This window comes from Dipodomys spectabilis, unplaced genomic scaffold, assembly GCF_019054845.1.
Source record: "Dipodomys spectabilis isolate Male_0828 unplaced genomic scaffold, ASM1905484v1 ptg000329l, whole genome shotgun sequence".
Lineage (NCBI taxonomy): Eukaryota > Metazoa > Chordata > Mammalia > Rodentia > Heteromyidae > Dipodomys > Dipodomys spectabilis.
Genome location: NW_024871006.1, coordinates 4,891,625 through 4,917,288, shown reverse-complemented (window position 1 = coordinate 4,917,288; position 25,664 = coordinate 4,891,625). Strand labels below are relative to the sequence as shown.

General features: G+C 55.7%; 3 protein-coding genes across 8 annotated transcripts in view; all 3 read left to right on the top strand.

The window, feature by feature from the left end:
• The window catches only part of Fbf1 (Fas binding factor 1), a 28,469-nt gene extending 17,667 nt beyond the window's left edge, over positions 1–10,802 (top strand). For all 5 annotated transcript variants that reach the window (XM_042702600.1, XM_042702603.1, XM_042702602.1 and 2 more), the window contains exons 18-30: positions 77–232; positions 369–469; positions 611–817; positions 2,004–2,111; positions 2,192–2,331; positions 2,410–2,528; positions 3,780–3,902; positions 3,990–4,175; positions 4,729–4,905; positions 4,979–5,107; positions 5,195–5,306; positions 8,521–8,630; positions 9,813–10,802. In XM_042702600.1, the coding sequence (XP_042558534.1) occupies positions 77–232; positions 369–469; positions 611–817; positions 2,004–2,111; positions 2,192–2,331; positions 2,410–2,528; positions 3,780–3,902; positions 3,990–4,175; positions 4,729–4,905; positions 4,979–5,107; positions 5,195–5,306; positions 8,521–8,630; positions 9,813–9,896 (1,752 nt within the window). In that variant the 3' untranslated portion in view covers positions 9,897–10,802. The remainder of the gene's footprint in view (positions 1–76; positions 233–368; positions 470–610; positions 818–2,003; positions 2,112–2,191; positions 2,332–2,409; positions 2,529–3,779; positions 3,903–3,989; positions 4,176–4,728; positions 4,906–4,978; positions 5,108–5,194; positions 5,307–8,520; positions 8,631–9,812) is intronic.
• A 2,119-nt stretch (positions 10,803–12,921) lies between these two features.
• Mrpl38 (mitochondrial ribosomal protein L38) lies at positions 12,922–19,200 on the top strand. The gene is made up of 9 exons (XM_042665453.1): positions 12,922–13,051; positions 13,155–13,334; positions 16,337–16,471; positions 16,546–16,754; positions 17,307–17,379; positions 17,478–17,523; positions 18,275–18,433; positions 18,627–18,763; positions 18,920–19,200. The coding sequence occupies exons 1-9, from the start codon at positions 12,985–12,987 to the stop codon at positions 19,054–19,056; spliced, it is 1,143 nt and encodes a 380-aa protein (XP_042521387.1). The 5' UTR covers positions 12,922–12,984; the 3' UTR covers positions 19,057–19,200.
• Positions 19,201–20,148: 948 nt separating this feature from the next.
• Positions 20,149–24,739, top strand: Trim65 (tripartite motif containing 65). Of its 2 annotated transcripts, XM_042665451.1 has the most exons (6): positions 20,149–20,605; positions 22,161–22,256; positions 22,511–22,744; positions 22,826–23,003; positions 23,121–23,186; positions 24,143–24,739. In XM_042665451.1, exons 1-6 carry the CDS (start codon positions 20,153–20,155, stop codon positions 24,688–24,690), a joined length of 1,575 nt encoding a protein of 524 aa, XP_042521385.1. In that variant the 5' UTR covers positions 20,149–20,152; the 3' UTR covers positions 24,691–24,739. The 2 variants fall into 2 exon arrangements, with proteins under 2 accessions (XP_042521385.1, XP_042521386.1); XM_042665452.1 differs by lacking the exon at positions 23,121–23,186.
• The last annotated feature ends 925 nt before the right edge of the window (positions 24,740–25,664 follow it).

Sequence of the window (25,664 nt, the reverse complement as noted above, 5' to 3'; positions counted from 1 at the left end):
TCAAGGCCAGGCAATCCAGTGAACAGAGGGCCAGGAGACAACTGTGTTCATCTAACCTTTTCTTCCTCTCCTGCAGTCTCTACGCCCAGGGTCCTTCATGCAGAGCCTGCCACCAGGTACAAGATACCAGAAGCAGCTCCTGGCAGCCCCCACTCAGCTTCAGAGTGGCACTGCCCAGCTCGAAGCAGAACTGCTGGAAAGCCAGGCCCGGGTGGGCGAGCTGGAGGCCCAGGTTAGGGCTGTGGGCCACAGTCAGGCATCACTGAGCACTTGTAGGCTTGACAATGAGGGAAGAGGGGCTAGGGCACAGACTATCATGGAGCACAGATGCAGAGAGACCCCACAATTCTCCCCATGCCATCTCCTAGGTGCGGAAGCTGGAGCTAGAGCAGAGCCATCACAAACTGCTGCTGGAGAGTCTGCAACAGCGGCACCAAGCGGACCTGGAGCTCATGGAGAATGCACACAGGTAGCGCCCTTTCTCCGCCTGTGACCACCACAGGGTCTCCAGGCTCCCACCCTGCCCCAGCTCTGGCTTGGATTTCCTCATCAAGCCCCAAGGGCATGCCAGTGAGCTCAATGAGACTGTAAGTGAGTGCTCTGTTGGCAGAAGCCGCATCAAGATGTTAGAAACCTCATACCAGCAACGCGAGGAGCGGCTCCGGAGAGAGAACGAGGAATTATCCACTCAGTATCTGACGCACTGCAAAGAGGCTGAGCAGGCCCGAGCTGAGCTCACGGCCCAGCACCAACGGCGCTTAGCAGCAGCTGCACAAGAAAAGGACCAAGAGATAGAGCGGCTCCGGGACTTGCAGCGGTAAGGGCATGATGCCAGGGCAGGTGGGTGAGGAGCAGGCTTGCAGTGATTGGCTGCAAGGGAGCAATACTTGCCTTTGCTCAGAGACTCACCTTTCCCTCACCTGACCCACTGGGGCAAGAATCAGGGCTCAGCACCGGGCCCATTCCCCTCCCAGCGAGCGAGGTGCCATCCTTGCTGAGGCCGGAGGGGGCACACAGTGCCTGAGGGAGGGGTCAAGAGCCATCCAGGCAGAGCCTAGCAGCAGCGAGCACCAAGGGCCCAGCCAGCTGCAGGTTAGCCCACAGCCCTGCTAACCCACCAGAGGCTAGCTGTGTCTGGCATGCTGATCTCATTGTCTTTCTGGACAACAACAAAGCTAAAACAAGGAACCCAAGGGACTCCAAGGTTGTGAGAGCTCCACAGGCTCCTCATGGGCTGGGCACCTATAACCCTAGTTTCTCAAGAGGCCGAGATCTGAGGATCCCAATTTGAAGCCAGCCTGGGCAGAAAAGTCCACAAGAATTTTATCTCCAATTAACCACCAGAAAACTGGAAGTAGCACTGTGGCTGAAAGTGGTAGGGCACTATCCTGGAACAAAAGAGCTCAGGGACAGCACCCAGGCACCCAGACCCTGAGTTCAAGCCCCACAACCAACAAAAAAACACTATTCTGGGCTGGGAAGGTGGCTCAGTGGTAGAGTGCTTGCTTTGCATGCTCGAGGCCCTGGGTTCGATTCCTCAGCACCACATAAGCAAAAAGAAAAAAAAAAGCTGGAAGTGGCGCTGTGGCTCAAGTGGTAGAGTGCTAGCCTTGAGCTGAAGAGCTGAGGGACAGCGCCCAGGCCCAGAGTTCAGGCCCCATGACCGGACCCCCAAAAAAAAAAAAAAACCACTATCCTTGGATGGAAAAAAGCTAAGGCCCTGAGTTCAAGCCCCATTACCAGAACAACAACAACAAAAAAAGATGCCCACATGGACACCCAGGAAAGGCTATGTTCACGGTAAGCTGTCTCTTGCTCTGTGAAAGTGTTTTTGCTAGATAATCAATCTCTTGGTGCACATAGCTTTGAAACACCAAGAAGGTTGGATCCAGGGAACTGAGGCCGTGCCTGAGGGAGGAGCAGGAGGGAGCACTCAAGGCAGACTCTTCCTACCACTGTGCTGCCACTGCGTTCTGTGAGGCCCTCCGTGCCCCTCCCCACAGGGTGTCCATCCAGGAGATGCACAGGGACCACGGGGAGCAACTGCAGCGGCTGAAGCTGCTGAAGGACCAGGAGATCGATGCGGTCACCAGTGCTACCTCCTACACGAGGTGCGTGTGCCACCCAGCCCTGCCCACCGGAGGGATTGGGCTGGGCATCCCCAGGACAGGGTGCTCCGTTCCCCCTCCAGGTCACTGAATGGCATCATCCAGCAGATGGAGAAGTTCTCCAGCAGCTTGAACGAGCTGTCCTCCCGCGTGGAGGCCTCCCATGTCTCCACCTCTCAGGAGCGGGCGCTGGGCATCCGGCAGCAGGACGAGCAGCTGCGAGGTAGGGACCCCCCCAAGTAAGCTGGTCCTGGCCGGGAGGGATGGAGGCCAGTAGTGAGCACCCTGTGGGCCACCCCAGCACTGCAGGAGCGGCTGGGCCGGCAGCAGCGGGACATGGAGGAGGAACGAGGCCGGCTCCAGGAGGTCATCGTGAAGATGGAGGCGCGCCTGAATGAGCAGAGTCGGCTCCTGGAGCAGGTAAGACTGTGCTGTGGTTCAGGGAATCTGTCTAGCCGTCCTCTGACCTGGCCTCTTCAAATCACTCACCAAGACCTGGACTTCCTTTGCCAAGTCCCTCCCTCCCTGCTCTGCTTCTGTATCTTCAGCGCCTGCCTGGCTCTACGCACTGCCCACCTGAGTAGCAGGAGCCACCCAGCCCAAGGCACCTCCACAATCTGCCAACACTATCAACTTCATTTCCTTCCTTGCTCCTGTCACTGGGATCTGCCCATCAGTTGCTTCCCACCATTGGGACAAATATTCTTGCCCTCTAAATACTGTTTAACCTCCCTAGCTCTGGCACATATGTTTGAATTCCCTATGCACCATTTCACCATTTATATGTAAGAGTGAGCTTTCTCCTTTTCCTTCTTTTTTTTTTTTGCCAGTCCTCGGGCTCCAACTGTGGGCTTATGCACTATCCCTGAGTTCTCTTTTGCTCAAGGCTAGTGCTCTACCACTTGATCTACAGTGCTACTTCCAGCTTTTTCTGTGATTAATTGGAGATAAGAGTCTCATGGACTTTCCTACCCCAGCTGGCTTTGAACTGTGATCCTCAAATCTCAGCCTCCTGAGTAGCTGAGATTTATAGACTTGAGCTACCTGTACCTGGAAGCTTGCTTGTTTAAAGAATAAGTCTGGGCTGGGAAGGTGGCTCAGTGGTAGAGCGCTTGCCTTGCCTGCATGAGGCCCTGGGTTCGATTCCTCAGCACCACATAAGCAAAAAGAAAAAAGCCAGAAGTGGTGCTGTGGCTCAAGTGGTAGAGCACTAACCTTGAGCTGAAGAGCTGAGGGACAGCGCCCAGGCCCAGAGTTCAGGCCCCATGACCGGACCCCCCCCCCAAAAAAAAAAAAAAAAAAAAAAAGAGTAAGTCTGAGGGCTGGGAAAGTGGCTTAGTGGTAGAGCACTTGCCAAGCATGCATGAAGCCCTAGATTCAATTCCTCAGTACCACATAAACAGAAAAGGCTGGATGTGGCGCTGTGGCTCAAATGGTAGAGCGCTACACTTAAAAGCACAGAGCACGCAGGCCCTGAGTTCAAGCCCCAAGACTGGAAAAAAAAAGTCTGACCAGGCACTAGTGGCCAGGCTCTCTTGTTTTGTGCCTTTTGGAAAAGAGGCATTTAAGACATGATGTGGGAGATACAAGGAGGTTTGCCTAGCTCAGGAGCAACTAGCGCTGCTTCTGGGGCCAGGGACCTAGCTTTGAGCCAGGCCATGTTCCCTGCAGGAACGCTGGAGAGCGACTGCTGAGCAGTCCAAAGCAGAGTCCACACAGCGTGCCCTTGAGGAACAGAGGAAGATCATGTCCCAGCAGCTCACCATAGAGAGGGAGGAGCTGGAGAGAGCCAAGGTGAGTCCACCACACTCAGCTCAGCCGCTGACTCGCTGTGCCACCACACCCAGGGTCACTCACTCTGGGTCCCTACCCCATGTCCAGAGTGCCCTGCTGGAGGAGCAGAAGTCTGTCATGCAAAAGTGCGGGGAGGAGCGGCGGCGCCTGGCAGCTGAGTGGGCCGAGTTCTTCCTGCAGCAGAAGCTAAGTAAGGAACGGGCGGAGCGCGAGGCCGAGCGGGCGCTGCAGGTGGATTCCCAGCGGGAAGGTGCCATCATCAGCCTGGCAAAGGTAGGGCCCAGAGCCTTGGCCAACCTTCCATCAGGCTGGGTCAGCGCCCAGGCTTGAGAAGTGACAGGAGCACAGGATGACAACCGTCGTGACATCGTTGTGGCACCTTGGTGGTGTTTCCCCAGGCACTCTGTTCCTCACCAGGTCCCATTACTTAATTATTTTATTTATTTTGTGCCAATACGTCAGGGCCTGAACCCTGTCCCTGAGCTTTTTTTTACTCAAGGCTGGCGCTCTACCACTTGAACCACAGCTCCCCTTACCACTTTTTGGTAGTTAATTGGAGAAAACTACTATGAACTGTGATCCTCAGATCTCAGCCTCTTGAGCAGCTAGGATTATAGGCATGAACCACTGCTGCCAACCTGCCACAGACATTTTAGAACGAGGAAATTGTGGCTCAGAGAAGATGAACCAAGCAGGATGGGGAGCCCATCCTAGAAGGCCCTGGTTTATTGGCCCCTTCCAGAGGCAGAGTGGGAGGCGGGGAGAAGGGACCCCAGGGTGCTGCGCAGAGCCTGGATTGCAGTGAGGTTTTGCCTTCTTTGTTTAGGAGCAGGCAGAGCTAAAGGTCAGAACCAAAGAGCTCCAGGCCAAGGAGGAGCGACTGGCAGCTGAGCGGGAGGCTCTAGAGCGAGAGCAGCAGGAACTCCGGCTTCAGCAGGAGAAGATCCACGCTTCTGCCCTGCGCCTCCAGCTCCGCATGGAGGAAGTGGAGCATATGAGCAAGGTGCGGCTGGATGGATGTGACACGGACTTCCTTCCAGCCCCAGCAGCACTGACCTAGCCTGGCCTCTTTGCAGGTGGCCTCCAAGAAGTACGAAGAGGGTGAGCAGGCGCTGCGGGCAGCCCGGCTGGTGCAGTCTGAGCAGCAGGCCCGGCTGCAGGTGCAGCAGGAGCAGCTACGGCAGCAGGAGCAGCATGTGCACCAGGCAAGCCCCTGTCTCCTGCCCTCCTTCCCCACACTCAGCTGCACCCCCTCCCCACTCAGTCAGTCCTTCTCTTCGGGGCTGGAATAGGAGCACCTGAGCCTGGCCCAACAGAGGCAGCAGCTGGACCATACGCGGGACCTGCCTTCCAGCATCCTGGAGCTCTCCACAGCCCAGCTTCCCACAGCCCACAACCAGATTGGTGAGTGGCTCCAGGGAGAAGGGAAATAGCTGAGATGGCCCAAGGCAGGGGCCCCCTCCTCTAGCCATTCAAGTTCAGGACGACTGGGGCTTTGGAGGTTGGTTTGTTTTGTTTTGGTTGGTCGTAGAGCTTGAACTCTGGGCCTGGTCGCTGTCCCTCAGTTCTTCAGCTCAAGGTGAGCACTCTACCACTTGAGCCACGGCGCCACTTGCAGTTTTCAGAGTGGTTTATTGGAGATAAGAGTCTCACAGACTTTCCTGCCCCGGCTGGCTTTGAACCATGATCTTCAAATCTCAGCCTCCTGAGTAGCTGGGATTATATACGTGAGCACCCAGCCTTGTTTTGTTTTGTTTTATTGTTGTTTTTTGATGGCACTGGAGTTTGAATGCTGGGCCTCCTATTTGCTAGGTAGGTACTCTACCACTAGAGCCTCTCTGAAAGCTCTTTTTGTTTTGGTTGTATTTAAGATAGGATCTGAGGGGCTGGGAAGGTGGCTCAGTGGTAGAGCGCTTGCCTTGCATGCATGAGGCCCTGGGTTCAATTCTTTAGCACCACATAAGCAAAAATAAAAAAGCCGGAAGTGGTGCTGTGGCTCAAGTGGTAGGGCACTAGCCTTGAGCTGAAGAGCTGAGGGACAGTGCTCAGGCCCAGAGTTCAGGCCCCACAACCGGACCAAAACAAAAACAAAAAAAAAACAATAAGATAGGATCTGACAAGTGTGTACCGTACCCAATAAAAGAGATGGAGTCTCACCAACCTTTTGCCCTGAGTAGTCTCAAATCATGATTCTCTGATCTCAGCCTTCCAGGAGCTATCAGGCCATGCAAGGGATTTTGTTTCTTGGGATTTTGTTTCCTTTCTAGTGGGTGGGGTGGAATACTGGGATTTGAACTTGGCCTTGTGCATGCTAAGCAGTTGCTCAACTGCTGAAGCACACCTTAGCACATTTTCGCATTGGTTATTTTAATATAGGGTTTGCCTGGGCCTACATCTGGACTATGATCCTCCTATTTTATACTTCCCTCAGTAGCAGAGACAGGCACACATCCCCCTGCCAAGCGTACTCCGTTGAGAAGGGGTCTCATGAACTTTTTTGCCCATTCTGACCTGGAAATGTGATCCTACCGATCTTGGCCTCCCTAGATTAAAGGCATGAGTCACTCAGCTTGGTTTTTTTTTTTTGGGTCCGGTCATGGGGCCTGAACTCTGGGCCTGGGGCACTGTCCCTCAGCTCTTCAGCTCAAGGCTAGCGCTCTACCACTTGAGCCACAGCACCACTTCTGGCTTTTTTCTTTTTGCTTATGTGGTGCTGAGGAATCGAACCCAGGGCCTCATGCATGCAAGGCAAGCGCTTTAACCACTGAGCCACCTTCCCAGCCCCAGCTTGGTTGTTTTTATTTGTTTTTGTTTGAGACAGGCTCTCAATATGTAGCCCATGCTAGTTTGGAACTCGCTATGTAGCTCAGTATAGACTTGGCTTCCCAAGATTAAAACCCTGTGGACAGAATTTATATTTCCTTTTACACAACTGATGCATGTTAACTTCAGAGGAGAAAACCTTTTTAAAAATATTACTCTTAAACTTAGACTCTTAACTCTTACTCTCTTTAATATTTTTGGTTCTTAACATTCCAGGTAATGTATGTGTTTTTAAAAGACAATCTGGAAGCCGGGCGCTGGTGGCTCATGCCTGTAATCCTAGCTACTCAGGAGGCTGAGATCTGAGGATCGTGGTTCAAAGCCAGCCCGGGCAGCAGAGACCATGAGACTCCTATCTCCAATAAACCACCAGAAAACTGGAAGTGGCGCTGTAGATCAAGTGGTAGAGCGCTCACCTTGAGCTGAAGAGCTGAGGGACAGCGCCCAGGCCCAGAGTTCAAGCCCCACGACCGACAAAAAAAAAAAAAAGACAATCCGGAGTATGTCACATGTTTTATAGCGTCCTTTCCCTTTGTCATACACATAGGGAGCATGTTTCCTTGTCAGTGATTGAATGTTTAGGCAGTCTTCAATCAGCAGCACAACTTTCCACCCTGAGGCTCCTTGATGTGGAGGGATTTATTGTCACCAAGATGATGAGCCCCACTGTACAAACCCTCATCCTTATATCATGGCACCCAGGCCTGACTTTTTGGGGGGGTTGGGGAGGGGTAGTCAGTCATGGCTAGGCCTGGGCACTGTCCCTCAGCTCTTCAGCTCAAGGCTAGTGCTCTACCAGTTGAAGCCACAGTTCCACTTCCAGCATTTTTTGTTTATGTGGTGCTGAAGAATTAAACCCAGGGCCTCATGCATACAAGGCAAGCACTCTACCACTGAGCTACCTTCCCAGCCCCTGGCCTGACTTTTTTATCTTCAATAAATTCTTAGAACCAGGCACTGGTGGCTCACACTATAATCCTAGCTACTCAGGAAGCTGAGATCTGAGGATCACAATTTGAAGCCAGCCTAGACAGCAAAGTCCAATTAACCATCAAAAAGCTATGGCTCAACTGGTAGAGTGCCAGCCTTGAATAAAAAAGCTAAAAGCACTTAGACCCTGAGTTCAAGCCCATAGGACACACACACACACACACACACAATCTTAGAACTAGGCTTATCCAGTAGGAATCCATAAGAGTTCTTTTTTGTTTGCCAATCCTGGGGCTTGAACTCAGGGCCTGAACACTGTCCCTGAGCTGCTTTTGCTCAAGGCTAGCACTCTACCACTTGAGCCACAGTGCCACTTCGAGCCTTTTCTTTCTTTTTTTTTTTTTTTGGTCGGCCGTGGGGCTTGAACTCTGGGCCTGGGCGCTGTCCCTCAGCTCTTCAGCTGAAGGCGAGCGCTCTACCACTTGAGCTACAGCTCCACTTCCGGTTTTCTGGTGGTTTATTGGAGATAGGAGTATCACGGTCTCTCCTGCCCGGGCTGGCTTTGAACCGAGATCCTCAGATCTCAGCCTCCTGAGTAGCTAGGATTACAGGCGTGAGCCACCAGCGCCCGGCGAGCCTTTTCTTTTTATATGGTACTGAGGAATGGAAGCCAGGGGTTCATGTGTGCTAGACAAGCAGACAAGCGCTCTGCCACCGAGCCACGTTCCCACTCTCATGAGTGTTCTTCAGAGGCCTTTGAGCATTTGCGGTTACATAGCCCCAGAGCATGATGGGTTGTACGGGAGTAGGGCTTGGGAGCAAGCTGGGATACTTGCCAATGCCTTGGCCCTGACTTCCTCCTCAGCCTCCGTGAACTCTGCTCCTGCCATCTCCCAGTACAGCAAACCATCAGCAGGCCCAGGCTCCATTCACCTCATCACTAGGCTACTGCTGCTGAAGTACACGGCTGAGCAGGTGAGTGGGGCAGAGGCAGTGGTGAGGAATCCTAGAGGGGGAGAGTGGTACACACTGCTGAGTGTGCAATTTCAGAGACTTCTGCTAGTTTCAAGGGCAGATTCTATAGCAGCCAGTGGTGGTTATCACCTCAGCGAAACCTCAGCTAGCCTGTGGAAGCAGCAATGGCAGCAGTTTTCAAGAAGTGTATCCTAGCCGGGCCCAGTGGCTCATGCCTGTGATCCCAGCTACTCAGGAGGCTGAGATCTGAGGATCACAGTTCAAAGCCAGCCTGGGCAGGAAAGTCCATGAGACTCTTACCTCCAATGAACCACTGGAAAACCAGAAGTGTTGCTGTGGCTCAAGTGGTAGAGCACTTGCCTTGAGCTGAAGAGCTCAAGGACAGCACCAGGCCCAGAGTTCAAGCCCTATGAATGACCAAAAAAAGAAGTGTGTCCTGCATGCTGGCATCAGAGCCTGCCTACATCATGAGGAAATTGAGACTAGGCGCTGGTGGCTCATGCCTGTAATCCTAGTGACTTGGGAAGGCTGAGATCTGGGAATCTTGGTTTGAATCCAACCCAGACAGGAAAATCTTGTGCGGTTTTTTTTGTTTTGTTTTGTTTTGTTTTTTGGTAGTGGGGCTTGAACTCTTGGCCTGGGCGCAGCTCTTCAAGGCAAGCACTCTGCCACTTGAACCACAGTGCCACTTCCAGTTTTCTGGTACTTAACTGGAGATCAGAGTCTCATGGACTTTCCTGCCTGGGCTGGCTTTGAACCATGATCCTCAGATCTCAGCCTCCTGAGTAGCTAGGATTGCAAGTGTGAGCTACCAGTGCCGGGGCCTGTGAGACTTTTATCACCAATTAGTCACAGAAAAAAATCCAGAAGTGGCTGTGGCTCAAGTGGTAGGTCTTGAGCAAAAGGCTCTCAGACAGTGCCCAGGCCCTGCGTTCAAGCCCCAGGACTGGCACACATACACACACACAAAGAAAGACCAGATCATGTTCTGCAGAGTTCCACAGACTGTATGTAGCCCGCCTCACTCTGCTGGGCTCCTTCACACCCTCCACTCTTGAGGCCTCCCAGAGCCAGGGAGAAAGTGGAAGGGGTCATCTGAGTGAGGGCTGGCATAGACAGGAAGTACCCAGCTTTCCCCTCAGTGCCCACAATGTGAACACTCCCCCTGAACCTGCCTCTCAGGACCGAGAGTTCCTGGAGGATGAGAAGTTCTTCCTGGAGACACTGAAGAAAGCCTCCTACAACCTGGCGCCACACTCCACCTGAGACGACACTGCCTCTGCTGCGTGGCCTGAGCCTCCTCTGCCAGCCTCCAGCTCCACAGAGCACTCTCGGGAACATGTACTGCTCAGGGCCTGATTACAGCACTTCTCATGGCCAGGCTTCTCGAATGTTCTTTCCAGGCACCGCAGCCTGAAAGCTGAGCCAAGGCCTGAGTGCCTTCCCCTGGGAAGTGCTGAGGCCAGGGCCTGCTCACCTCCAGCTCTGTCCTTGAGCTCCCCAGCTTCTGAGATCTTGCGCTGCCCTTCCTCCAGAGGGACCTTCATGCTTGGGTCTCTTCTCCCTTCTCCCTTCCCCGCCTGACAGGGCCCCTCCCGAACGGGGACAGAGACAAGGACCCTCCACTACCAGGCTCAGTGATGAAGGCCTAGCAGGCAGAGGGAAGCTGCACCCTTCCCTACAGTTTGCTGGGATACCACCCGCCTCCCACCTCTGCCACTCGGGCCTGCTTGCACAAATTCCCAGCACTGCCCAAGTGGGTGGGAAGGATGGGGAAGCAGGGAGGAAGGCAGCACCAGCCTGTGCCCCCAGAGGGAAGGGAAGTAGAATACGGTTCCCACGAGGTGTGGCTGTGCCCAGGCTACCGGAACTCCCTGGAGGCCTCTGCCATCCTGCACTCACAGGCCGTGTGCCAAGGCCTGCTGGGGGTGGCAGCGTTTACTCCCAATGCAGCTTCTGTCCAGGAGCGGTTCCTGGCTATCTACCCAAGGAGGCAAGGCCAGCCACATGAGCCGACGTCAGAGGAAGAGCGCGAAGGCGCCGTGCTGGGTAGAAGCATTATTGATGCCTTCATCTCTCTGCTCCCTGACCAGCTCCCAGAGGCACTTTGTTTACCAACAAGATTCACCCATGATCTTGAACCCATTAAACTGAGAAGTTCTTTATTTTGTTTTGTTTTGCTCGTGTGCTAGATGCTAGGGTGGGAATGCTGGGTCTTGCACTTGCTTGGCCAGGGCTCTGCCGCTGAGCCCATAAGCTGCTATACATGTGCCTAATAACGAATTCTTAGAATCGGCCGAGGTCCATTAGAGTTTGCCCTTATTTCTTTTTTGTTGGTCATGCGTCTTGAACTCTGGGCCTGAGCGTTGTCCCTCAGCTCTTCAGCTCAAGGCTAGCACTTTACCACTTGAGCCACAGCACCACTTCTGGTTTTCTGGTTGGTTCACTGGAGATAAGAGTCTCACGGACTTTCCTTGCTTGGGCTGGCTTTGAACTGCAATCCTTAGATCTCAGCCTCCTGAGTCACTAAGATTACAGGCATGAGCCACTGGTGCCCGGCTGTCCTTATCTCTTAGAAAATGTTTGCTCTGTATCCTTGCTACTTGCTGAAAAACAAGTCCCACAGAGCAGGCAGACATTCCTTTAAAAAAAAAAAAAAAGCCAACCAATCAAAGTGGCCCTGCCCAGTTCCTTTGGCTCCAGGACCTCATAGCAAGACTAGGGCCCAAGTCAGAAAGTACTGTTACCATCCCTGTTCTAAGATATAGAAAGGGAAGCTCAGGGACATTCCATACCTTCCCCAACATGACACCAAATAACAGGCTCTGGATTCGAACGATGCCCTGGCAAACCAAAGCCCCAGGTATTCAGCCATGTCCCCTTCCTGCCATCCCTTAGGAAGCTACAGATTTTAGAGCCGCTTCTTCAGCTGATCCCATTGGAGGCTCCTGCAAAGATTTGTACTTATCTTCATACATGAAGCCCTGGGTTCAAGTCCAGCACTGAAAAAAAAAATTCAAGCTTATTAGGCTTGGCTGTGATGCAAGTGGTAGAACACCTCCCTAACAAGCATGAAGCCGGGGCTGGGAAGGTGGTTCAGTGGTAGAGCGCTTGCCTTGCATGCCTGAGGCCCTGGGTTCAATTCCTCAGCACCACATAAGCAAAAAGAAAAAAGCCGGAAGTGGCACTGTGGCTCAAGTGGTAGAGTGCTAGCCTTGAGCTGAAGAGCTGAGGGACAGCGCCCAGGCCCAGAGTTCAGGCCCCACGACCGGACCAAAAAAAAAACAAGCATGAAGCCCTGAGTTCAAACCCCAGCAGCACCCCCCCCCCCAAAAAAAAATCTATTCTGTCACAGGCACAAAGGTGTGGCAGGTAGCCTAATTATCCCTGTGTCTTTTTCCCAAGTCTCAGACATTGCTGTCAAGGGTTACATAAAGAAACAAATGGTGTGGGTCTATCGCTGCTCATTCTTTTCCCTCAAAACTGGTTCAGGCCGGGCACTGGTGGCTCATGCCTGTCATCCTAGCTACTCAGGAGGCTGAGATCTGAGAATCATGGTTCAAAGCCAGCCAGGCAGGAAAGTCCATGAGACTCTGATCTCCAATAAACGACCAGAAAACTGGAAGTGATGCTGTGGTTCAAGTGATGAGTGCTAGCCTTGAGCAAAAAGGAGCCCAGGGACAGTGCCCAAGCCCAGAATTCAAGCCCCAGGGTGGGCAATGATAATAACAATAATAATAATACGCCAATCGTAACCGTGTGTGGTAGCCTGGGGGGAGCAAGGTGGCGGGGAGTGAAGGTTTGCTGGGAGGAGCCCTGGCAGACACGATCCCACGTGTGCCTTAACAGATCCTCCTCCTCACAGGCCTACCAGGCGGGACTATTACCTGCTTTTGCTTCCCAAATGAAGCAACTACAAAGGTGATGCCAGATCACCACCTGGAAATTCAGGCCGCTGGGGTCAGATTCCAGATCCGGGTGAACTGCGCTGCTGGGGAGCTCAGGTTCCGCGAGGAGGGATGGGGTGAAGTCCCCGGGACCGAGCCAGACGCGTCACGGCTGGGGGCGCGCCGGCGGATGCCGCCCCCTGCTGGCGCTGCGCCGCCCGCGCGCCCGCAGCCCGCCCCCTCCTCGGGTCTAGGAGGACGGCCCTCGGTTCTCGGGGAGGAGCCTTCGAAGGGCGGGGCCTGGGTCCATGGGGGCGGGGCCTGGCTCTTCGGGCCAACGCCTGGCGCTGTTGCGGGCGGGGCTGGCTTCCCGGGGCGGGGCCTGGCTCCGCGCGCGGCGTTCAGGCACTGCTCCGGCCACCTCTCGGCCTGGGGCCTGGCGGCGTCTTGGGCGACCCGGGGACAAGATGGCGGCGCCCTTGTGTCGTGCCGCGCTGTTCGGGAGTCGGGCGTGGCGGGGCTTCAGCACGTCGGGTGAGGGGTCTGGGGTGGAGTAGTGCTTGGTTCCCCCCGGGCCGGCGGCAGGCCCTGGCTCCCGAGGCCCGGGCCGGCGTGACGGCCCGCTGTCTGCCCGCAGGCGCCCTGCGCCGCCGGAGCGCCCCGCTGGGGCCCATGCCCAACGCGGACATCGACGTGAGCAACCTGGACCGGCTGCAGAAGTACCGCAGCTTCGACCGCTACCGGCGCCGGGCGGAGCAGGAGGCGCGAGCCCCGCACTGGTGGCGCACCTACCGGGAGCATTTCGGGGCGGAGACGAGTGCGTGGGGGCCGCGGGCGCGGGGCGCGGGGGGCGCGGGGCGCGGGGGGCGCGGGGCGCGGGGGGCGCGGGACAGCCGCCCGGCCCCGGAGCGCGGGGGCCGGCGGGGAGCGCCGCCCGCACCCCGGCGTGCGCCCTCGGCGATGAACCAGCAGAATCCCCCATCCTGAGCTCCCCCGACCTGCAAGAGTTTAAAGGGCCTGGAGACGTGGTGCGAGTGGTAGAGCGCCAGCCTGGCAAGCCAGCCGAGGGCGCTTGAGACCACCCAGCGTTCAAACCCCAGTACCACCAATATAAGATCAGAAAATAGGGGCTGGGAAGGTGCTCAGTGCTAGAGCGCTTGCCTTGCATGCTTGAGGCCCTGGGTTCCATTCCTCGGCACCACATAAGCAGAAAAAGCTGGAAGTGGCGCTGTGGCTCAAGTGGTGGAGTGCTGGCCTTGAGCTGAAGGACGTCGCCCCGGCCCAGAGTTCAGGCCCCACGACCAACAACAACAACAAAAAAGAACAGCAAATAATGATGATTTCATGTTTTGCCAGGTGCCAGTGTCTCCGGACTGTAATCCTAGTACTCAGAAGGTTATGTTGGGGATAGAAGGAAGGAAAGCAGCCTGGGCAGAAAAGTCCGTGAGACTCCCATCTCCAGTTAACCAGCAAAAAGCAGGGGTAGAGCTGTGACTCAAATAGTAGAGTGCTAGCCAAGCAAAGGAGCCAGCAGAGAATAAGAGCCAGGTCTTCAGTTTAAACTTTAGTTTGTTTGTTTGTTTGTTTGGGTCCGGTCATGGGGCCTGAACTCTGGGCCTGGGCGCTGTCCCTCAGCTCTTCAGCTCAAGGCCAGTGCTCTACCACTTGAGCCACAGTGCCACTTCCGGCTTTTTTCTTTTTGCTTATGTGGTGCTGAGGAATCAAACCCAGGGCCTCAGGCATGCAAGGCAAGCACTCTACCACTGAGCCACCTTACCAGCCCCCAGTTTAAACTTTAGTACCAGCCAATGGAAAAAAATAGTTACAGCTTCGACTCCCTAACATCCTTTATTGACTTTCCTCTCTGCCCCCAAAATACTATACCCTGGATACCCTGTGCCCACCTTCAGGCAGATCCTGTCTGTTGTCTGTCTTACCCATCTTTGGATCCTTGCACCTATACTGCCTGGCACAATTTTGGGCAAGGTAACTCAGAGACCTAGCCTTTAAGGAATTTAGTGTGTAGATCCTTTCTGAAAGCAAGCATAGAGGTGGGTTTGTGGATTCTGATTTTTTTTTTTTTTTAGTCGGTCGTGAGGCTTGAACTCGGCCTGGGAGCTGTCCCTTCGCTCTTCAGCTCAAGGCCAGTGCTCTACCGCTTGAGCCACAGTGCCACTTCCATTTTTCTGAGTGGTTTATTGGAGATAAGAGTCTCACGGACTTTCCTGCCCAGTCTGGCTTTGGACCTTGAACCGAGATCCTCAGATCTCAGCCTCCTGAGTAGGATTACAGGTGAGCCACTGGTGCCCGGCTTTTGGATTCTGACTTTTGCTTCTAATCAAATTCATATGTCCCTGGCTCACAGAAGCAGGGTTTTTTTTGTTTGCTTGTTTTTGTTTTGGTCAGTCATAGGACTTGAACTCAGAGCCTCAGCTCTGTCCCTGAGATTTTTTTTTTTTTGGCTTGAACTCTTAGCCTGGCTACTGCTCTGGCACTTGAACCACAGTGCCACTTCTGGTTTTCTGGTGTTTTGTTGGAGATAAGAGTGTCATGGACTTTTCTGCCTGGGCTGGCTTTGAACCACAATCCTCAGATCTCAGCCTCCAGAGTAGCTAGGATTACAGGCGTGAGCCACCAACACCTGGCTTCCTTGAGCTGTTTTGCTCAAGGCTAGCATTCTCCCACCTTGATCCACAGCACCACTTCCAGTTTTCTGGTGGTTAATTGAAGATATGAGTTTCCAAGACTTTCCTATCCAGGCTGCCTTTGAACCAAGATCCTCAGATCTTAGCCTCCTGAGTAGCTAGGATTACAGGTATGAGCCACCAGGGCCCAGCTAACAAGCAGTTTTGACAATGTTAGGACACAAGCTAAATAGTCTTAAATAGTCTGCTGTAAGCCTTAGCTCAGCTTGAGGGTACTATAGAATGAAAACCATTGTCACTGATTACTGTGAGGAATAACAACCCATTGAAATTCCTGGACGAACACCATCTCTGATGGTGATGGAGGTCAACACACATTATATGCAATATAAGTGGTCAGAAGTGTTAGAAGTTCTCAGGCCTGCCACTCAAAAGTGCTTCCAGACCAGCAATGAAATCAGTTACCCAAAAGGTGGACAGCAGAACTGCAGCTCTCCAGTCCAACTCTAAATTGCAGGATCAAATGCTGAATTTAAGCCAATTTTGGTGGTGATATGGCTTTTCTGCCCATTTGAGAGTTTGAGAGGCATTTAAGTCCCATCATTGAAGCTAGGGCTTTTTTTTTTTCTTGGGGGGTTAGTCATGGGGCTTGAACTCTGGGCCTGGGCGCTGTCCCTCAGCTCTTCAGCTCAAGGCTAGTGCTCTACCACTTGAGCCACAGCACCACTTCCATTTTTCTGAGTGGTTCATTGGAGATAAGAGTCTCACAGACTTTTCCTGGCTGGACTGGCTTTGAACCATGATCCTCAGATCTCAGCCTCCTGTGTAGCTAGGATTACAGGTGAGCCATCAGCGCCCAGCAAAGCTAGGGCTTTAACTCATAATTCCACCCAAGCCCCAAGTATGTCCATGCAGACTGTGAAATCACTTTGGATATGATCCCAACCACAATTAGGATGGCATTGCCTCCAGTTCTATGACCTAGAGAAGACAGGAATGCGGTGGAGGGGGAGCTCACACGGGACTCACGTCTGATTTGCTTAATATCTGGGCCCTGTTCAAGGAAGGGAAGCAGACTACATAGTGTGTTTTAGTTTTGTGATTCAGAGCCTAGAGCAGCAGTGAAGGGACAAGGTCTTAACCAAGAGGTTGAAGCTGCTTCTTCCCTCTGCAGATCCCAAAGATAAAATTGACATTGGGCTGCCCCCACCCAAGGTCTGCAAGACCCAACAGCTACGGGAACGGAAACGGATCCGGCGCGAGCTTCGGGCCAAGGTGGAAGAGGAGCGGGCTGCTCGCCTTGGAACCGGTAAGCCTGGCGGGGAGGGGCCCTCCGTGCGTCCCTGCTCCAGGCCTCAGCCCAACAGCCTCCTTCCTTCCCAGCCAGCGTCCCACTGGAGTCTGTGCGGGCTGAGTGGGAGAGGACGTGTGGCCCCCACCACAAGCAGCGCCTTGCTGAGTATTATGGCCTGTACCGAGACCTATTCCATGATGCCACTTTCGTGCCCTGGGTCCCCCTGCGCGTGGCGTACGCCGTGGGCGAGGAAGACCTGGTACCCGTGTACTTCGGCAATGAAGTGACCCCAACCGAGGTACCTCTGGCTGGGCCCATCTCCGTGCCATGCGCACACAGACGCGTCGTGAACAGCTCCTGAGGTTGGGGATTCTGAGCTCCTGGGAAACAATACATGTCATTTGCAAAGAAAGTAAAAAGTGGCTCTCTCTGTGCATGTTACTAGATGAGCTGCTGGCTTTTTTTGGTCAGTCATGGGGCTTGATCTCTGCCTGGGTGCTGTCCCTGAGCTCTTTTTGCTAAGGCTAGTGTTTTACCATTTTGAGCCACAGTGCCACTTCCGGTTTTCTGGTGGTTAATTGGAGTTAAAAGTCTCACATACTTTCCTGCCTAGGCTGGTTTTGAACCTCCATCCTCAGATCTCAGCTTCCTGAGTACCTAGGATTACAGGAATAAGCCACTAGCGCCCGGTGCACTGCTGGCTTTTTACAGCCTTCTGGCCCCTGTTACCCCTATTGTAGTTCTAATCTTGGACGGGGTCTCTGCCTCTGTTTTGGATCAGAGTGGGTGCTCCCTTCTCTAGGGCCCTTTCAGCTACAAGCCCCCCAGAAGGAACTTCTACTTTCCACAGGCAGCTCAGGCACCGGAGGTAACCTATGAGGCCGACCAGGGTTCCATGTGGACGTTGTTACTCACTAACTTAGGTGGGTTTCCAGCCCTACCTCCTTCCTCCTCTTCCTCCCGCCCCCCCCCCCCCCAGCAGGGAACGGTGGGGCCAGCACTATGGATTGTTTCCCTGCAGATGGACACCTGCTGGAGCCAGATGCTGAGTACGTCCATTGGCTAGTGTGAGTATCTGGCATGCGGCGGGATGCAGAGGCCCTAGAAGGTTCAAAAAAAGGCTGCCCCTGGGTTTCAGTCTTGACTGTGCCCCAGATTAACCTCCAGTCCCAGCATATGACCCCTCACCTCTGCCTCCTGGTGGTGGCAGTGGGCCTCGGTCAGCCGGCATGAGCCTCTTCATCCCTCTGACCTGGGTCCTTGCCTAGGAGGTTGGGGTGATGCCGGCACATTACTTCCCGGACCGCTTGACAAAGAGGCCGAAGACTGGGAAAGGCCTCCGGCAGCCAGGACATCTCTGAGTGCTTGGGGAACTCTGGCGTTCCTTCCCAGCTCATCCAGCGGGCTGCGCCAGGCCAGGGGCAGAGGTCAGGCAGGGACCCTTGACACTCATGGGTAACCGAGGCAGCTGGAGTTATCTACCTATCTAGGCAGGTACAATGACCCCCAGTGCCAGGCTAGGCAAACTCACCCTAACAAGACCCCACAGACCTAGAAATGGGAAGAAGCAGCAGAGGGGAGGGGTGGTGGCTTTCCAGTTAGGCCTTGTCAAATGGGGTGCTCAGACTTGTCCTCACCATCATCCTGTCTCTGAGCCTCTCTCTCCAAAGTCTGCATGATGTGCAAGCATCATGCTAGAGGTTGCCCGGGGTCTATGCCCTTGCGGACTTTGAGTCTAAGATGCACACAGTTGGGCAGGGGGTGGGGTCCCTGCCTTCTTACCGATTCAGCAGTGAACAGATACTTCCTTCTTAACAGAACCAACATCCCAGGCAACAGAGTGGCCGAGGGACAGGAGACGTGTCCCTACCTACCCCCCTTCCCCGCCCGAGGCTCCGGCTTCCACCGCCTCGCCTTCCTGCTCTTCAAGCAAGACAAGCCAGTTGACTTCTCGGAGGACACCCGCCCCTCGCCATGGTAGTCCGCACCCCCCCACACACACCCCAGGCCTCTCAGGCCAGCTCCCCTTTCCACCCAGGTCCTGAGGCCTGCAACAGAGCTGGACACCAGGCCCGCCTCGGGCTTCCCAGGATTGCTTGTGGGGTGGAAAGGGTGGGTGATCCCCCCACCTCACACACACACACACATTGCTTTTCCTGGCTTTTCCTAGCTATCAGCTGACCCAGCGGACCTTCCACACTTTTCATTTCTACAAGAAACACCAGGAAGCCATGACCCCAGCAGGCCTGGCCTTCTTCCAATGCCGCTGGGATGACTCAGTCACCAGCACCTTCCACCAACTTCTGGGTAAGGGCAACATGAGACTGGGGCGGCATGGGCCTGAGCACACAGAAAGGGTCACCCTGCCCCTCCGGTGGGCAGGCCTGGCCAGGCCTCATCCTCACAGGCAGGGCGGGGCTCAGGCTGGCAGAAGTGCACCTAAGGCCGTTTGCTCTTTCACAGACATGCGGGAGCCCGTGTTTGAGTTTGTGCGGCCACCCCCTTACCACCCCAAGCAGAAGCGCTTCCCCCACCGGCAGCCCTTGCGCTACCTGGACCGGTACAGGGACAGCCATGAGCCCACCTATGGCATCTACTGACTGTACCCAGTGGGGTGCGTCCGCTCTCCTGGGCCTGCTGGGAAGGGCCCTGGGGCCAGCTTGGAGGTCTGTCCTGAGGCAGGCCCTCTGTGGATGGCAGTGAGGACATAAGTGGAGGGAATAAAGAGATTTCTATCTGCTGCTGCTGGTCTGAGAGTCCTGCTAGAGCCCACCCACCCCTCCACCCCTCTCCGAAAAGGCTACAAAATGGGCCCAGGGGAGACGTTCACTTTCAGGACTGCATGTGTCACTGCAGAAGACATGCTGTGATACCTTTTTGCAGTGAGATTTCCAAACCAGGCCTTGCTGTGCACTGTAGGTCGTGACTGTAATCCTAGCTATTCAGGAAGTGGAGACCTGAAGATCACAGTTCAGAGTCAGCCCACACAGACAAAATTGAGAGGCTCTTATCTAATTAGCAAAAAATGGGATTTTTTTTTTTTTCCATGGGTCTTGAACTCTGGGCCTGAGCATTGTCCCTGAGCAGCTCAGGTCAAGTGCTCTACTACTTGAGCCACTTTTGATTTTCTGGTGATTTATTGGAGGTAAGAGTCTCATGGACTTTCCTGCCCAGGATGGCTTTGAACTGCGATCCTCAGATCTCAGCCTCCTGAGTAGCTAGGATGACAGGCGTGAGCCACCAATGTTGTTCTCCACTCCTCCCCCTCCCCCCCAGTCCTGGAGCTTGGACTAAGGGCCTGGGCACTGTCCCTGAGCTTTTGCTCAAGGCCAGCACTCTACCACTTGAGGCACAGCACCACTTCCAGCTTTTTCTGTGTGTGTGGTACTGAGGAGTGGAACCCAGGGCTTCATGCATGCTAGGCAAGCACTCTACCACTGAACCACCTTCCCAGCCCTCTACCCTGTTTCTTAAGATGCTCCATCCCCAACTGCCCTCGAAGCCGGTACGGGGTACCACAGTGCAGTGCCACAGTGCGCGTGAGAACGCCACGCCCTAGGGCCCCGGCCGGGGTGGCAGGGGGCCGAGTCACCACCCGGCTGCGCCCCCAGCCACGTTCCGCACCAGCGACTTCCCGGTCAAGGTCCCGCCCCTCCCCTCAGGAGGCGGGCCCGCGGCCTCCCTTCCCGGCCAGCCATGGACGCCTCGGTCGCCGAGCAGCTGAGGGAGAAGCTCAACTGCTCCATCTGCCTGGGGCTCTACCGGGACCCGGTGACGCTGCCCTGCGGCCACAACTTCTGCGGGGACTGCATCCGGGACTCGTGGCGCCGCTGCGAGCAGTCCTGCCCCGAGTGCCGGGAGCCCTGCCCGGCCGGCGCCGAGCCGCGCCGCAACGTGGCGCTCAGCCAGGTGCTGGAGCTGCTGCGCGCGGCCGGGGGCCCGGGGCCGGACCCGGACTCGGACCCAGATCCGGATCCCCGCGCGGGCCCCGATCCCCGCGCGGGCCCCGGCGCGCGCTGCTCGCGCCACGGCCGGCCGCTCGAGCTCTTCTGCCGCACGGAGGGCCGCTGCGCGTGCTGCGCCTGCACTGTGCACGAGTGTCGCCTCCACGAGCGGGTGCTGCTGGACGAGGAGCGCCGCGAGCGCGAGGTGACGGCCGCAGGCGGCGCCTGGGCACCCCGGGAAGGCCGGGCGCCCCCCGGCAGGGCGCTGCGCTCCGGGGGCGGGGTGGGGCGGGACCTGGGCACCCCAGGAAGGCAGGGCGCTGCGCTCCGAGGGCGGGGCGGGGGCGGGGCCTGGGCACCCCAGGAAGGCAGGGCGCTGCGCTCCGAGGGCGGGGCGGGGCGGGGCCTGGGCGGGGCGGGGCCTGGGCACCCCGGGAAGGCAGGGCGCTGCGCTCCGAGGGCGGGGCGGGGCGGGGCGGGGCCTGGGCACCCCAGGAAGGCAGGGCGCTGCGCTCCGGGAGCGGGGCGGGGGCGGGGCCTGGGCACCCCAGGAAGGCAGGGCGCTGCCCTCCGGGGGCGGGGCGGGGCCTGGGCACCCCGGGAAGGCAGGGCGCTGCGCTCCGAGGGCGGGGCGGGGCCTGGGCACCCCGGGAAGGCAGGGCGCTAAGCTCTGAGGGCGGGGCGGGGCGGGGCCGGAGGGGCGGGGCCTGGGCACCCCGGGCGGGGCGGGGGCGGGGCCTGGGAGGAGCACCCGGCTCAGGCCGCCCGCCCAGCCTGCGCACACCCGGGTCCTCTCACCTCTGAGGGCCGAGCTGGTCGCCCTGGCGAGGTCTGCTGCGACAGGTGCTCTGTGAAGGTTCTTTCGTTATGCAAACGTGTGCCGGGTACCAGCGGTGCAGGGCATCCCCGGTGTAGGGGTGCGTGCGCGCCCTGGCCCCCAGTGTGTGTAAGGGGGTGGGGGGGCAGGCGGTCATGTCTTAGTGAATAAATCACCCTGGGTCTGCCACAAAAGTGTGGAATCTACTTCTCAGTCAGCATTCCAGTCGAGATCTGAATAAATGGTCACTCTATGCAGTAAGGGGGTCAGCAGGGGACGGGACAAGCGCCCTGCAGTGACCCGGGGGGACTGAGGGTGTATAGCCAGGAGGAGAAGAATGACCTGGGACGGAGTTTCAGCCGCAGAGGCAGCCTGGGCCAGGCACTGGGTGGTGGGAGAAAATGGGAGTGTCTGGATGGCTCCCACCTGTAATCCTAGCTCCATGGGAGGCTGAGATCTGGAGGATGGTTGCTCAAGGCCGGGAATCAGGACATAACCAAGGCAGGCCTCTTCCTCCCCCGTGGACCATTCTGCATTGGACTACCCACTGGCCAGGCAGTTGCACTTGGGGTCACCGCCTCTTTCCTGCTGGGCCTCCCAAGCCAACATTATTGCTCTCAACTGTTGGGAAGGGAGGAGAGAGGGTTAAAGCCCAGAGAGAGTAGGAACTTCACTCCTGGTTGCTCAGCCTCTGAGAAGTAGATATGGAAATTTGGTCTTCAGCCTGAGGTTTCTGCACTGTCTATACATTACCTTGTGCTGTGGGGAAGGAATTTAGTCCAGGCTTCCCTGGGAATCCCACCATCCAAGGCTGGTGATTACATGCAGGCTTGCTGGTTAGCATGGCCTTGGGTGGCAGAGGGAGGGAAGGTGGTGGTGGTGGTGGGTCTCACCATCAACCGCAGCGCACTCTTACTACACATTCTCTGGATGGGCACCACAGGGCCAACTGAGGGCCAGACTGGAGGTTACCCAGCAGCGGAGCACCCAGGCTGAGACCCAGCTTCAGCATCTACAACAGCAAACCACCCACATCCAGGTAGGAGGCCGGTTGGGGTCAGCCCACCTGCTCCCCACTGCACCTGCCTGCTGGGTCCTGGGACACAGGCAGCAGGTATGAGCTCCCTTGGAAGTGTCTCCTGGCAGCGGGGAAGGAGGGGCCCAGCAGACAGTGGGGCCCGGGGACCTTTGCTCCCTGTGTCCCACACTTCAGCCTGCTGAGCCACCCTAGCCCTGGCCAACTTAGCAAGCTGCCCAGACTTTGCACCCTCCGGCTTTTCTGTGCCTATGCAGAGCTCAGCCTGCACGCTGGCCTCCATGGTTTCCAGCAAATTCAGCTGCCTGCTGCAGGCCCTGGAGAAGCGGCAGGCTTTGGCACTGGAGAACATTGAGACGGCCAAGACACAGGCCCTGGCACAGATCCAGGATGAGGAGCGGCAACTACGGGGTCACCTGGAAGCCCTGACTCAGTATGGCTGCAGGGTTCACGATCTGCTGACGCAAGGAGACCATCAGACTTTCCTCCAGGTACCGAGCCCCGGGCCAGGGGGCCGGGACCTGCTTCCCTGCCCCAGGTCTGGGCTCACTGCTACTGTCCCTGTGGCTCAGGAATCACAGCAGCTCTTGGAGCCCCCAGCACCCCTGGGGCCGCGAACCCCTGTGCAGTGGGATGAGGATGAGCAGCTGAGTGACCTAAAGGAGTCTCTGAGCCCGCTGTGTGGCCTCCTCCTGGAAGAACAGCATCCGCCCAGGATGCCAGCCAAGGCTGCCCACTCACTGCCCGCAGGTGAGGCAGATGCCAGACCTCTCCCTAGCCTTCGTGGTCTAGCTGCCCCGCCCAGGATGGGGAGGAGAGCATCCAGCCTCACTCCCGCTGACCTCTCCATCACTACTTGGTCCCTAGACACTGTGGGTCCCCAGGCACCGGTCTCAAGCATGCTGTGTCCACTGAGGAAGCAACTCTGGCAGTGTAAGGGGCCTGAGTGTTCGTGTGTGGGTGTGTCTGTGTCTGTCTATACACATGTAAGCATCGGGGGAGGACCTGCCACCACTGCCCAGGATGTCTGTTCCATGGCCCTCCCTGGGCGTGTCCCCCTCCACCGGCCCTTACAAGCCTAGGATATAGGATATATCCTAGGATATATATGCAGGATAGAGGCCTGTCCTGCCATCCTGAAGCAGACGCAGCCAGCACAGAGTGAAGGAGGACACATGAAGATGGTGTGGATCCACACATCTAGATTCTGCTACTTAATACCGTGTTAATTACCTCTCTGAGCCTCAGTTTTCTCCTCTGGGTGAAGAGATAGACTGTTTTCTCATCCAGTACCAGTAGCTCATGCCTGTAATTCTACCTACACAGGGAGTTAGGAATCTAAGGATCACAATATGAAACCAGCCCCAGGCAGGAAATTCCATGAGACTCTTATTTCCAATTAACTAGCAAAAAGCAAGACGTGAAGCTGTGGCTCAAGTGGTCAAGTGGCAGCCTTGAGAGGAAAATCTAAGAGACAGTGTCCAAGCCCTGAGTTCAAGTCCCAATATAGACATAAAAAAAAAAAAAAAAAAATTCAGCCAGGTGCCAGTGGCTCATGCCTGTCATCCTAGCTACTCAGGAGGCTGAGCTCTAAGGATTGGAGTTCAAAGCCAGCCTGAGCAGGAAAGTCCATGAGAGTCATCTCCAATAAACCACCAGAAAACTGGAAGTGGCACTGGCTCAAATGGTAGAGTGCTAGCCTTGAGCTGGAGTTGAGGGACAACGCCCAGGCCCAGAGTTCAAGCCCCACAAACAACAACAAAATTGATCTGGGACCCATAGCAGATTTCAGCTCAGAGCTAACAGTGAATAATTCAGGGCTGGATCTGCAATTGCGTAGACAGAATGAAAGCTTTGCTGACTTCCATCTCTCTCTTTCTCCTCAATAGATTATCGCAATCTGACCTTTGACCCAGCCAGTGCCAACCGCCATTTCTACCTGTCTCATGAGGACCAGCAGGTGACACATCACCGCGAGCCGCAGGGCCCAGCCAGGCCAGGCAGCTTTGAGCTGTGGCAGGTGCAGTGTGCCCAGGGCTTCCGGGCTGGGCGGCACTATTGGGAGGTACTCACCTCGGACCACTCAGTGACGCTGGGCGTCACCTACCCCGAACTGACCCGATGCAAGCAGGGAATGAATACAGACAACATTGGCCGTGGGCCCGACTCCTGGGGCCTCTGCATCCAGGAGGACAGTGTCCAGGCCTGGCACAACGGGAAGGCCCAGCGCCTCCCTCGGGCGTCTGGACGGCTGCTGGGCATGGAATTGGACCTGGACATTGGCTACCTCACCTTCTACAGCCTGGAGCCACAGGCCCAGCAACTGCACACCTTCAACGCCTTCTTCAACCATCCCGTCTACCCTGTCTTCTGGCTCCTGGAAGGGAGAACCCTCACCCTGTGCCATCACCCTGTTACTCAGGAGGCTGAGATCTGAGGATCAAGGTTCAAAGCCAGCCTGGGCAGAAAAGTTCCCGTGAGACTCTTATCTCCAATGAACCACCAGAAAACCAGAAGTGGTGCTGTGGCTCAAGTGGTAGCATGCTAGCCTTGAGCTGAAGAGCCGAGGGACAGCGCCAGACAGGCTTGGAGTTCAGGTCCCACAACTGGCAAAAAAAAAAAAGAAAGAAAGAAAAGAAAAGAAAGGTCACCAAGAAGCAATGCTGAGTCATGTGATTACTTAGGCCCCACTGCTCACTGCCCAGCTAGGTAGCCTTACTCCCTATGAGTTATGAGGATCAGATGTGGAGGTGGATGTAGGCAAGTGGAGGTATGAGCACCTTTGTTTTGGTTTGTTTTTTTGCTCCTCCAGAACATGCTTCCATGAAGATTCTATAGCATTGCTGGGTCAGGAGCAGGTATCTGGTACTGGGAATAGAACTTGGGGCCTTTCTCAGGGCCTGGGACTGTCTCTAAGCTAATTTACTCAAGGCTAGTATATTACCATTTGAGCCACAGCTCCACTTCCAGCTTTTCTGGTGGTTCATTAGAGGGAAGCCCAGGCTGGCTTTGAGCCTTGATCCTCAGATCTCAGCCTCCTGAGAAGCTAGGATTGCAGGTGTTGACTGCATTTGGAACTGCATTTGTGGTGTTGCTGCCTCTTTGGTGAAAACTGCTGGCCCTGAATTTGCACCAATGACAGGCAGCGATGTCCTTGTCGGTACCGTGTCACTTCATTTGTGGCCATGTGCATCCTCTTGTTCCAGGCATACTGGTTCAAACTCAGGACCTTTTATCAATACGCTTTGCTTAAAGATGAGTTAACGGGCAAAAACTAGGGCTGGAAGCCGGGTGCCTGTGGCTCACGCCTGTAATCCTAGCTACTTAGGAGACTGAGATCTGAGGATTGTGGTTCAAAGCCAGCCCGGGCAGGAAAGTCTGTGAGACTCTTATCTCCAATAAACTACCAGA